This window comes from Prionailurus bengalensis, chromosome B2 (genome assembly GCF_016509475.1).
Source record: "Prionailurus bengalensis isolate Pbe53 chromosome B2, Fcat_Pben_1.1_paternal_pri, whole genome shotgun sequence".
NCBI lineage: Eukaryota > Metazoa > Chordata > Mammalia > Carnivora > Felidae > Prionailurus > Prionailurus bengalensis.
In genome coordinates this window covers 57,142,865-57,155,262 of record NC_057349.1, presented here as the reverse complement: position 1 = coordinate 57,155,262, position 12,398 = coordinate 57,142,865, and the positions used below count along the sequence as shown (strand labels likewise).

At 35.8% G+C, this 12,398-nt stretch overlaps 1 protein-coding gene across 1 annotated transcript in view; it reads left to right on the top strand.

Moving 5' to 3' along the window:
• LOC122489665 (protein eyes shut homolog) overlaps window positions 1–5,794 on the top strand; it is a 134,396-nt gene extending 128,602 nt beyond the window's left edge. Inside the window, exon 8 of the mRNA XM_043591725.1 lies at window positions 4,380–5,794. Coding sequence (XP_043447660.1) covers window positions 4,380–5,569 — 1,190 coding nt within the window. The 3' untranslated portion in view covers window positions 5,570–5,794. The remainder of the gene's footprint in view (window positions 1–4,379) is intronic.
• Window positions 5,795–12,398: the final 6,604 nt, after the last annotated feature.

Here is a 12,398-nt window from a genome sequence, read left to right as displayed (position 1 = left end):
TAAAAGACAATCAGCTTTAGGAGTGCCTGCATGGCTTAGCTTGGTTAAGCATCCGTCTTTTGATTTCATCTCAGGTCATGATCTCATGGTTTGTGGGCTCAAACCCCACGTAGGGCTCTGTGCTGACAGGTCGAGCCTGCTTGTGTGGGATTATCTCTCTCCCTCTCTCTCTCTGCCCCTCCCCTACTCGTGCTCTCTCTGTCTCTCTCTTAAAATAAATAAACTTTATTAAAAAACAATCAGTTTTAGTTATGTTGCTCATAAAAAAACCTCAGGAATAACCTTTGTATGATAAGGGCATAAAATCAAGATATATTTGGAACAGTACTGGCCAAGAATGTTGTACTATAGTTTTATAATTAGTACACTAGATACATATTTGTGTTTATGTATGTAAAATAAAAAGCTCGTACATATTAACATATGTAGGAAGACAAGAGCACATTTTCTTTCATCTGTTATTAAATGGCACTGTACTTCAATTCATGTCAGTCAAGATTTTCCTTTTCTCTGCTTTAGACACTGTTTACAAAAAGAGATAAAAATAGATTTATTACTTTCATGTCATGGTTGGTGCTGCACTTGACATGTAAGAAAATCATGAAAACTGTAAAATATTAAAAATCTAAGTTTTACATTTTCAGGTTAACCAAAAGGTACTTATCAGATGAAAAGCATAAACTTATTTATTAGTGTTCGATTGGTGTAATGAAGTGGTAACATATGTTTCATTTATTTAAGGTTGCATAAAATACAAGTGATGTTCTCATACTTTTTACCTTCTTTATGAGTTATGTTTAATGCAACCTTAACTAAGTCTTCTAGCTGATTCTCTGCTAAGAGGAACTTTCAGTAAAAAGTGCCCACTTAGTACACAATGTAAAAAGACAAATTTAGATGTCAACAACCAATTAGGTTTTCATATGTAGAAGACCAAATTCTCAATTAATAAAGTATCTGTGTCTATTTCGAGGTTAATAATTTTAATAATCTAACATAAAATTTGAAACAAAATGATAATTTCAAAATTATGCTAGTTGATTTTAGATCTTTCATTTTGGAAATAAATTTTAAAGAAATCAATCCTTGGCACCTGTTTATCCATTGCTGGTAAGAATTTAATATCTTAAAGTGAATGTGGGGCACCTGAGTAGCTTAGTTGGTTAAGCATTAGACTTTGGCTCAGGTCACGATCTCATGGTTCATGAGTTCAAGCCCCATATCAGGTGAGCTCGAGCCCCAAGGGTGAGTCCCAATTCTCTCTCTCCCTCTCTGCACCTCGTGGGATTCTCTCTCTCTGCCCCTTGCTCACTTGCACCCTTTCTAAAAAAAAAAAAAAAAAAAAAAAAGAGATCACCCTTTGCGATCTTTAGGAAAAAGTGTTTTGATACATAAAAATTATTAATATTATGTTAAGCACAAATTGATCATGGATAGCCTGAATTCATCTTGCTATAGTTATAAGCCTCACAAATATGTTTTTAAAAAGCCTAGTCATCCCGGGTGCCTAGGTGGCTCAAGTCCCTTTAAGTGTCCGACTTCAGCTCAGGTCATGATCTTGAGGTTGGCGAATTCAAGCCCCACATGGGGCTCTCTGCTCTCAGTGTGGAGCCTGCTTCGAATCTCTCAAAAATAAACATTAAAAAGAATAACAACAGGGATGCCTGGGTGGCTCAGTCAGTTAGGCATCCAACTTCAGCTCAGGTCATGATATCATGGTTCATGAGTTAGAGCCCCCTGTCAGGCTCTGTGCTGGCAGCTCAGAGCCTGGAGCCTGCTTTGGATTCTGTGACTCCCTCTCTGCCCCTCCCCGGCTCGTGCTCTCTCTCAAAAATAAATAAAACATTAAAAACAATTTTTTTTTAAAGAACAATAGCAACAGTGAATTCATTTATGATCTTCACTCCATTTATGAGTTCAGTTTCTTGTAAGGACTGTCCACTAGGGATCAATTTCTAACATATACTTATCCTAATGCCAATCTGTTCTCACAACCCATGACTACAGCACCATATTCTAGTCAACTAAAATAAAAGGTTTGCATGACAAAATCTGTTAGTACAGTTACAAGAGCAATCTTAGCTTCCAGGGACACAAAGGGGGAAAAGAAAAACACCTTTTTTGGTCAGTTCTTCATAAGACAACATACCAGCAAAACTGCATTAAAATAAGCCTTCCTTTATTCTCTTTGCTCTTAGAGTTGGCAACTTGATATTATAGATTGCAGCTTTAGCTTTCCTGATCATTTTTTACTGTTTTTGGGGTTTTATTAAGTTTATTTTGAGAGAGAGAAGGCGTGTGCAAGCGGGGGAGCGGCAGAGAGAGTGAGGGCAAGAGCGAGAGTGAGAGAGAGAGAAAGAGAGAGAATCCTAAGCAGGCTCCACATTCAACATGGAGCCCCCATGGGGCTCGATCTCACAACCACAAGACTATGACCTGAGCCAAAATCAAGATTTAGATGCTTAACAGACTGAGCCACCCAGCCATTCCTAAAGGTGATTTCTTAATTCAATAATTGTTTATTTAGCATCTAAGTATGTGCCAGGTGCTGTGCTAGGTGCTGGGGATAAACAGTTGGGCCAAATCAGACACAGACCCTGTTTCCATGAAGCTTACGAGCTAGTGGATGAGGCACCTATTAAATAATCACAGGTATAACGACAGATTATAGTCACTAGAAATTCTCTATGAGGAAAATGATTCAGAGAACCATACTTTGCATGGGCTCATAAAGTTTTCTGAGGTTGAAATCATAGGTGTAGGACTATAGACCTGCTACATATTCCAGTCTTCTTAGAATAATGGTGGGAAGGGGACCACAAAGGGGAGTAGAAGGAAAGGACACTGTGGGAGAGAGGTGAAGCAGTGCTGCACTGCCCAAGGAGAAAAGGAAGAATAGCATGTGCCAAGAAATCTCCTTGGATAAGAAATTTTATTGGTTGTGAAATGTTAGGGAGAAGGGAAAATGCTACCTTGAGGAAGACATCTGCAGGATTTGTTATGTAAATCACTTTGCTAACCTCTTGAAGCAGCTTTACCATTGAAGGGCCACATTCTTTTCTTGGCACAGAGAGCTGCATTTACTTTTCCTTTGAATGCCTCACTGCAACTTCATACACAGGCTAGATCATATTTATTCATATTTGTTCCCAGATGACTATATAATTATAAAATGAGGTAAACATTGTGAAGGAGAGAAATGTGGTGCTATCAATAAAATAAAATAAAAAACCTGACCAACTCTGTGGAATCACAGAACAGTTCTCTGAGGAAGTGGCATTTGATCTCAAACCTGAAGGATAGGAGTTTCCTAGATGAGGTGAGATGAGGTGGAGTGTTTCAAGAAAAAGAAAACAATGTGCACAAACGTTCGGAGGCAAGAACAAGGTCAGTGTTGCTGGAGTAAAGAGAGTGGAGGAAGAGGGAGAATACACTCCGGGTGAAGCTGGAGAAAGGGGCTGGGAAACCTGCAGAGCCTCTGTAGATGTTAAAGATTTTAGGCTTTTATCTCAACAGCAAATGCCATTAAAGGGTAGTATAATGACCAGATCTTTTCACTTGAAAAGATCACTTTAGCTTCAGTTTAGATTCGAAATTCAATTAGGAAGGAAGAGTGAAGAGGCTCTAGCAAACAGATTGAGCTAGAAATAAAGCTAGTGAATCTAATGAAGATGGCAAAGGCGGACAGAATCAAGATGTTTGCAATGAACCAAAATGTTAATAAACCTGTTTATGTGTGGAAAAAAATATATGGAATCAGGGATCACAGCTAAATTTTTAGTTTGAAGAACTGGAGGATGAGGGAGTGACTCACTGAGTTTGCAAAGACTGGAAGATGCCAGGTGTATGGGAGAAAGTTCACAAACTGAGATACGAAATTTAGAGAGATCTCAACTAGGGATGTGTGTAGTAGACAGAACTTGATGCCAAGGACATGGCTGAAACTTTTTCATAGCACCCGTATTAACTGTTCTTAACTCTCTTATTTACTGCCTCAATCTCTGTCAAAAAAGCAGAATCAGATGTTTGGAGTAAAAACATCTTTAAAAAAGCTTTTTACATATTCATCCTTAACTAGATAAAATCATTAAAGGTAAACTTCACTTAAACTTAGTACCACAATACATTTCATTCAATGCAAAATATTTACAACTAGGAAAAGCTTATGTGGCCAATTCCTGAATAATACAGGATATATGTATGAATAAATACCCATATATTTTCATCTGTAGATGGAAATAAAATTCTCTAACGTTGTGATCAAGACTTGCCTTTTTTTGCCCAAAACCAAAACTTACTCAAATGGCCAGAAAGGGCAAGAGTTTTTAATGGGAGTAACATTTTCCTGTTACTAATTAACTGGTTTTCTTTCTCAACAGGTGATTTTTTATGTATCTCCTTAGTAAATGGTTCTGTTCAACTTCGCTACAACCTTGGTGACAGAACTATCATTCTAGAAACTCTCCAAAAAGTGACTACTAATGGAAGTATTTGGCATGTGATTAAAGCAGGAAGAGTTGGTGCGGAAGGCTACCTGGATCTGGATGGGATAAATGTAACAGAAAAAGCCAATGCAAAAATGAGCTCCCTGGACACAAATACTGACTTCTATGTTGGAGGAATGCCATCTTTAAATCTTGTAAATCCTATGTCAATAGCAAATGAACCTGCAGGTTTTCACGGCTGTGTCCGAGAAGTTATTATAAATAATCAAGAGTTAAAATTAACTGAATTAGGAGCAAAAAGTGGAGCAAATGTAGGTGACTGTGATGGGACCCCCTGTGGGTACAAGGTGTGCAGAAATAGGGGTGAATGTATAGTAAATGGCACAACTTTTTCTTGCAAATGTTTGCCACATTGGACTGGAAATACATGTAACCAGTCTGTGCACTGTTCAAATAATCTTTGTCTCCACCAATCTCTATGTATACCCGACCAATCATTTTCTTACAATTGTTTCTGTGCTTTGGGTTGGGTGGGAAAGTATTGTGAAAACAAAACTTCATTTTCAACTGCAAAATTTATGGGTAATTCTTATATTAAATACATTGATCCAGATTACAGAATGAGAAACCTTCAGTTCACTACTATATCCTTAAATTTCAGTACTACTGAAACAGAAGGCTTAATTGTATGGATAGGAAAAGCTCAAAAGGAAGAAAATGATTTTCTGGCAATTGGTCTCCATAATCAGTCCTTGAAAATAGCAGTTAACTTAGGAAAAAGCGTATCTGTGCCTATGATCTATAGCAATGGCACATTCTTTTGTAATAAATGGCACCATGTAAGTGTAATTCAAAATCAGACTGTTATTAAGGCCTACCTAGATAACAACCTAATTCTCTGGGAGGATATTGATCCACACAAAAAATTTGTTGATTTAAACTATGATGGCATTAGTTATCTAGGGGGCTTTGAATATGGCCGAAAGGTAAATACTGTTACTCATGAGATTTTTAAAAGAGATTTTGTTGGCAAAATTAAAGATGTATTTTTTCAGGACTCAAAAAAAATTGAGTTAATTAAATCAGAAGGATATAATGTTTTTAATGGAGATGAACAAAATTAATGACATAAATACTGGTAATTTTGATATACAAAATATATATGTAAATGTATTTTGATAGCTATTTGTGGCACATTGTTTACTAGAAATCAGCTATTTACTATTAACTGAAATAGTCTAAATGCTAACATACCTTATTTATAAGCTTATAAAATATAGCTAAAGAAATGATTTTGGTTGGTTTTCCTACATCCAATATCTATAAACATGTTGATTTGAAAGTTTTCACTCCATTAGTTCATGTAGTGTTTATTCATCTGTGAATTGGTTTTAAATGATACAAAGAAAAATAAAATAAAAAGCAATTAACCAAAAGAAAAATAAAAATTATATAAGAAAAAAACTACACAATCATATTCTGTTGTATGGCTCAGCTATGAATATTTATATGACTGCAATAATATGAAATTTAAATATGGACTAAAACCAAAGTTATTGCATGAATGTGGGAAGATGGAAGGTGGAGGAAAGGAGTTGGCTGGTGAGGGTTAAACATTTAAATCCCACAGTAAGACATTAATAGATACCACAATTGTTGCAACCTTTTTTAAAGCATACATGTCACAAATATGAAGACACATATCCTAAGAAATATCTAAAAGAACTGAAAATAGTAACCTCTGGAGAGGAGTAGTGCAAACATTGCGGGGTTTTGTTTACAAACCTTATAAAATTACTTGACTTTTTAAGCCATGTACTTACATAACTGATCAAATTTAAAAATTATTCATTTACACCTAAATTTTCAAGTCTACAGATCTCAAAACTGGGCATTAAATAGGTTTTGAATAATGCCATTGAAAAATTATTGTACTGATTGTATCTATGCCATCAAAAATAGTAACCTGAGAAAATTCCTTTTACCCAATCACCAGTTATTGATATAATTGTAGATAGCATTTTCTCTCCCCACCCCACCATTGCATATTGGGAAGTAGTTATTGCTGCTGTTATTTAGCATTTTTAGAGTGTGGTATTTATGACAATTTGGCCACCAAGAAAGCAAATGACGACACGACTGACACAATACACTAATAGGTATGACTATACCTGGAGAGAAAAAATATTACCTTGGTAATAAGCAACATGTGAAGTTTGAAAGGAAAGATATATTAATTATTAAATGGAGAAAATGGTTTACAAATAAAGGGGCAGGTGCATGGTTAGCTGCTCATTGCTATTAAGCAAAATCTGCCTGTACAGTTTCCAGTCTATACAAAGAAACGAAGCAATTTATCATTTGAAGAATTAAAAAAAATTTTTTTTGCAGGGGGGCACTTGCTTTTGCCACACCATTGCAATCAGAAGGCTACAGATACTATTGGAGGGCCCCAGAACTAAAGTTAAGAACTTTGGCACCATTCAATGGCACACAACATACCCCCAGGTATATGAACATTAGAAAAGGTGTATGAGCAAAGTATAATGTAAGGTAGACTACAGAATGTCTATATACTGATTCCAAGGCTGTGTGTGTGTGTGTGTGTGTGGTTCTGTTTTTTAACAGAAACCATGTAAGAAAACTCCAACAATATTGGCTGAAAAACTGCGACCTAAATTTGTTTTGGCCCATACCATTTCATCTAACTTTGGTGATATTAAGATAGTAACTGATATTTAAAAAATTCATTTTGATGGCTGATAATTAGATCTCACTTTAAAGACATACATTTTATGTATAAAGCTAATAAAGCTGTTCTCAAAGGTTACCAAAGTTCCAATGAACCACACCCCCAGGATAGGCTACATGTTCTCTCATGATACAAAGTGCCTATCCTTAAAGCAGCACTTCCTTAAGTATAAAACAAGGAACTCTGAGAGCCCCTAAGTCTTCTGGGGATCCACAGAGTACTTCCTTTCTCAATGACAATTCCATGTGAAGCCAGGTTTTCTTCATATATTTCAAATGAGATGACATATTGCAAAACACTGAATGCAGAGGCAGTTAAGAGAATCCAGAGATGTGCAAAAATGAAAACCATGACATTCTTACCAAATTTAGTGTAAGTTATTTTTCACACAAATGTTACATTAACATAAGGATCAGTGTTAAATAAGTTAACAATTATTTGTAAATTATAACATCTTAATTTCTAATATGCTAAATGATACAACCCATTTTTTGGGTTCTCAATAACTTTTTAAAGAGTAAAAAGATCCTGAAACCAAAAAGTTTGAGAATTACTGTTAAAGTTGCTTCTCACAGCTGCATTTTCACATGAAGATGTGATCACTTGTCTTCTGCACTACACTGCAAGCTCCAAGACTGGAGGCAAATGGTACTGCTCACCATTCAATTCCAAGAATCAAGCACCAAATAGAATAGGCACCAAATAAGTAAGAATTTAAAACTGCTACCTACCAATTTCCTATAAATCAAAATGACTTGAAAACTTTTTTTTTTTTTTTTTTTTACTGTAAAATCTAAAATTTCATGTGGTGGGAGTACCTGGGTGGTTCAGTCAGTTAAGTATCAGACTTCAGCTCAGGTCATGATCTCCGGGTCATGTTGCCCCTCTCCAACTCCCGCTCTCTCAAAAATAAATAAAACATTTAAAAATTTTTAAATTTCATGTGAATTATCATTATTCATTTTTGCTATCTTTGCGATGATAGTGTTGAAGATTTCCTGTAATGTTTTTCCAGCACAAAATAGAAATAATTGATACAGAAACCCTTTAGGATAACTTTACTATAAACATTACAATGCTTCTGAAACACAAAGTGTTGAATGTAAACATGTTTTATAGTAAGGTGAATGCCTCGTATCTGTCAGAAAGGTTAAAATTAACACAGGAAACAATAGAGGATGCAGACGAGGCTACAGAAAAAAGGGAACACTTTTGCACTGTTGGTGAGAATACAAACTGGTGTAGCCACTCTGGAAAACAGTGTGGAGGTTTCCTTAAAAAAATTAAAAATAGAACTACCCTATTAGGAATCCAGCAACTGCACTACTATGTATTTATCCAAAGGATACAAAAACGCTGACTCAAAAGGGGCACATGCACCCCAATGGTTATAGCAGCACTATCAACAACAAATTATGGAAAAAACCCAAATGTCCATCCACTGATGAATGGATAAATATGTGGTATGTGTGTGTGTGTGTGTGTATACACACACACACAATGGAGTATTTACTCAGCGATCAAAAAGAATGAAATCTTGCCATTTGCACAATGTGGGTGGACCTAGAAGGTATTATGCTAAGTGAAATAAGTCATCGAAAGACATATGATTTCACTCATGTGAAATTTAAGAAACAAAATAGATGAACATAGAAGGGAAGGAAAAATATAACAACAAAGAGGCAGGCAAACCATAAGAGACCCTTAAATACAGAGAACAAACAGGGTTGCTGGAGGGGAGGGTGGGCAGGGAGATGGGCTAAATGGGTGATGGGCATTAAGGCGGGAACTTGCTGGGATGAGCACTGGGTGTTACAGGTGATGAATCACTAAATTCTACTCCTGAAACCATTATTACACTATATGTTAACTTGATTTAAATAAAAAAATTAAGGCAATGTTTATCTTTTAAAAGATTCAACAAAGTTGCTGCAAAAAATTGACTTGGGGACAGAGGAGGGAAGTATTCTCTTTTAAAATAAGGAATATTTTTAAAGTACAGCTTGGGCAGATATGTCCATACACACACTGAATTACTTCACAGAAAAAGGTATTTAGGGATATTGGTAGTTATATTGAATTCACTGCCTCCTTTAAGTACTCTGGTTTCCCCCACCCAAAGACTCTGTTCTGCATCTATAAAGTAGACTCGTGTTTTCAAGACCTTTCTAGCTCTTAACCTAGAATTTCTTGCTCTATACATGAATTACTGAAATTCTTTATGAAACAGGAATCAAAGAATCAGGGTTGACACCTTTTTAAAAGTAGCAACCAATTCTATTCAAGATTTGCCTTGGGAGACAAATAGTTATTAGTAAGTGGTAACTTGACCAGTGTTTTAAAGGGATCTGAGCAGACTGAAATAGTGCAACTGGTACATTTAAATGTTAAAATTAAGTAAACTATTCGCTTTAATAAAATCTGGTTCATTAGCAAGCTCTCATAATGCATTTTAACTTGATTCATATCCTTCTTTAAAAACATAGCTACAATTAAAAACTAAGACCATACCTGATTAGAAATTTAGCAGTTAGTTTTATATAGCCAAGTGGTTTAACTGTCACTCCATTTTCTTATCTATTGTTGGTATTTTTCTTAACTTTTAAACATATTTACTATGATCCTAGATGTGTTTTAACTCCAAAAACTTAGTTCACCCACAAGTAAGTTACAATCAGCAAGTCAAGAATTGTGGTAAATAGAATGGTCCCTTAAAGTTGTCTACATCCTAATCCCTGGTACCTATAAATAGGTTATATGGCAAGAGGGAATTGAGGTCTCAAATGGAACTCAAGTTCCTCATCAGTGACCTTAAAATAGGAAGGTTATCCTGGATTACCTAGGTGGGCCTAATATATCACAAGGGCCCCTTAAAAGTAGATGAGGGAATCAGAAGGATCAGAGGTGGCTTTGAATTGAAGGAAGGGACCTTGAGGCAAGGAAAGTGAGTGGCCTCTAAAAGCTGGAAAAGACAAGGGGAATGGATTTTTCTCCTAAGGCCTCCAGAGAAGGACACGTTGATCTCAACCTGAGATCTGCATCAGACTTCTGATCTACAGAAATGTACAATAAAGTTGTGTGGTTTTAGGCCACTAACTTTTTAATAATTTGTCACAGCACCAATAGAGAATAAAAGAGAACTTGAGAATTAGGATTTGAAACGAAGATAAACTTTGCAGATCTATACAAGGGAACCCACACTTTTCGTCTTCCTGCTCACTTTGAGGAGTTGGGCTATTCACCACAGACAGGCTGGTGGAATAGAGAGGAAAAGGGCTATGAAAGGCATATACGGTAATCAGGCTTTTGTCCCTCTCTCCTGTTCTCAATTCTCATACAACTGGCATGCAGACTTCGAAGAAAAGTGGAACTGAGCTAAATTCCAGTTCTGACAATAGCAGTCTAACCTTGGGCACTTTTTTTTTTCTTTCCCCCTAAGTACAAGTTTCCTCAAGAGACCTCTGAGGTAAGTCAGTCTTCACCTTTCAGGCTGCCCAAGGTTTATATAAAGTGCTCCACACAAGGTCTGACATAACAGAGGGCTCACAGAGGCTTTCTTATTGCAAGGATGACAAGAGGTGGACTTTTTGGTATTGAGACACCCTGGTGCATTTTACTTAAGAGAGGTATGTAGAATCTGTCTGAAGATGGTTCTAAATTTTAAAAAGCATCAATTTTTTTGAAGATTAAGCTTTCCTTAAGACAGGAGAAACAAAGAGGAATCTCATTTAACTCACATTTGTGTTAAGGCTAGTTTGTAGGTGAGACTTTAAAAGACTGAGAATGGCTTTGGATCTACTACTCACTGAAAATTTTTCTCATTTCCCTTTCCTCCCAAGTTAAAACCTCAGTCAATATGCCTATACTCCCCCTAATCACCACAATGTTTCAGTCAACAAGGGTAAGAGACCTGGTTTTAACACTTAGTAGCCCTGTAATCTCAGGAGATGGCCACCACTAATAGGAGCCTCTATGAGATCAAGCTCCAATGAGATATGAAAGCATCACAATATATATAAGAAACTACTGGCTAAGAAGTAATAAAAAACTAACTTAAAGGCTTTCTTCCATTGGTTAACCCATTTTTACCTTACCAAACAAACAAAAAAAAATTCAATGTCTACTCAACTCCCCCACCACCATCCCTACCAGATTAATCAGGGGAAGCAGATTTACTAACATACATAGTTGAAATCAAAGAGGTAATTTTTTGGTTTGAGGGATTTGTTTTTGGTTTTTGTTGTTTTTTAAGCAAAACCCTGAACAATTTCTTCATAATGCTGCAAAAGATGACCAACCTTAAGTTTTGTTTGCAAACTGACTAGTTTTCTAACAAGTTAATTTCCAAAAGAAAAGTAGACCAAAATTAAACAAACTTTATTTAAATACAAGTCCTCTGTTTCAGAACTTTTATGATCATTAATTTCGGAGGATAAGGATGACAAAAAAAAGGGTTGCAAGTTATTGCAAGTTAGACAAAATGTTTGGTTTTGAATTTCAGCTCCTTTTCTCTCCAGTGAGAACACCAAAGCTGACTCATTTTCAAAACCTATTTTTAACTGTAATCTTTATACTTTTTAAGAAAATCAATTTTATCTTTTTAATTTTGTGAAGTCATTTATATTTTTCTTCATTAATACAGAGGAGCAAAAATACTTTTTCTTTTTTGGCCTCAAGTGCTAATAACTTTTGGTAGCTATTGGTTTAAATTATAGCAATCAATACAGTAGGTAATTTAGGGTGTAAGTAAATTTAAATTTGGATTAACAACAGCCTCCAGGTGTTTTCTATCTCAAGAAGTACTAGCATACAAAACTGTAGTTATCCCCCCTCCTCCACCAACAAATTACACATGTTCCAAAGAGATTCACAACACGTTTCTCTAAAATAAAAGTTCTGAAATGATTAGTCAGTGTACCAAATTTTGATGGTATACAAGTTTTCAGAAACATACCTATAAAGTGAGCTATAGCTACAACAGTTTTTCATTAGTAGTTCTCAATTCATAGCCTCTTTAGAACTACATGATTTACCTCAATAGCCTGTAATCTATGGTGCAGAAATCGTTTTTTCCCTCATCTATTGCCTGATTTAGAGAGCTATGGCTCTATGCCCTTGGTGGAGTAAGGGTTTAGCATCTGATGATAATTAAAGCTTTAAAGAATACTTTGACTACTGAATTTCAAATCACACACACAAAA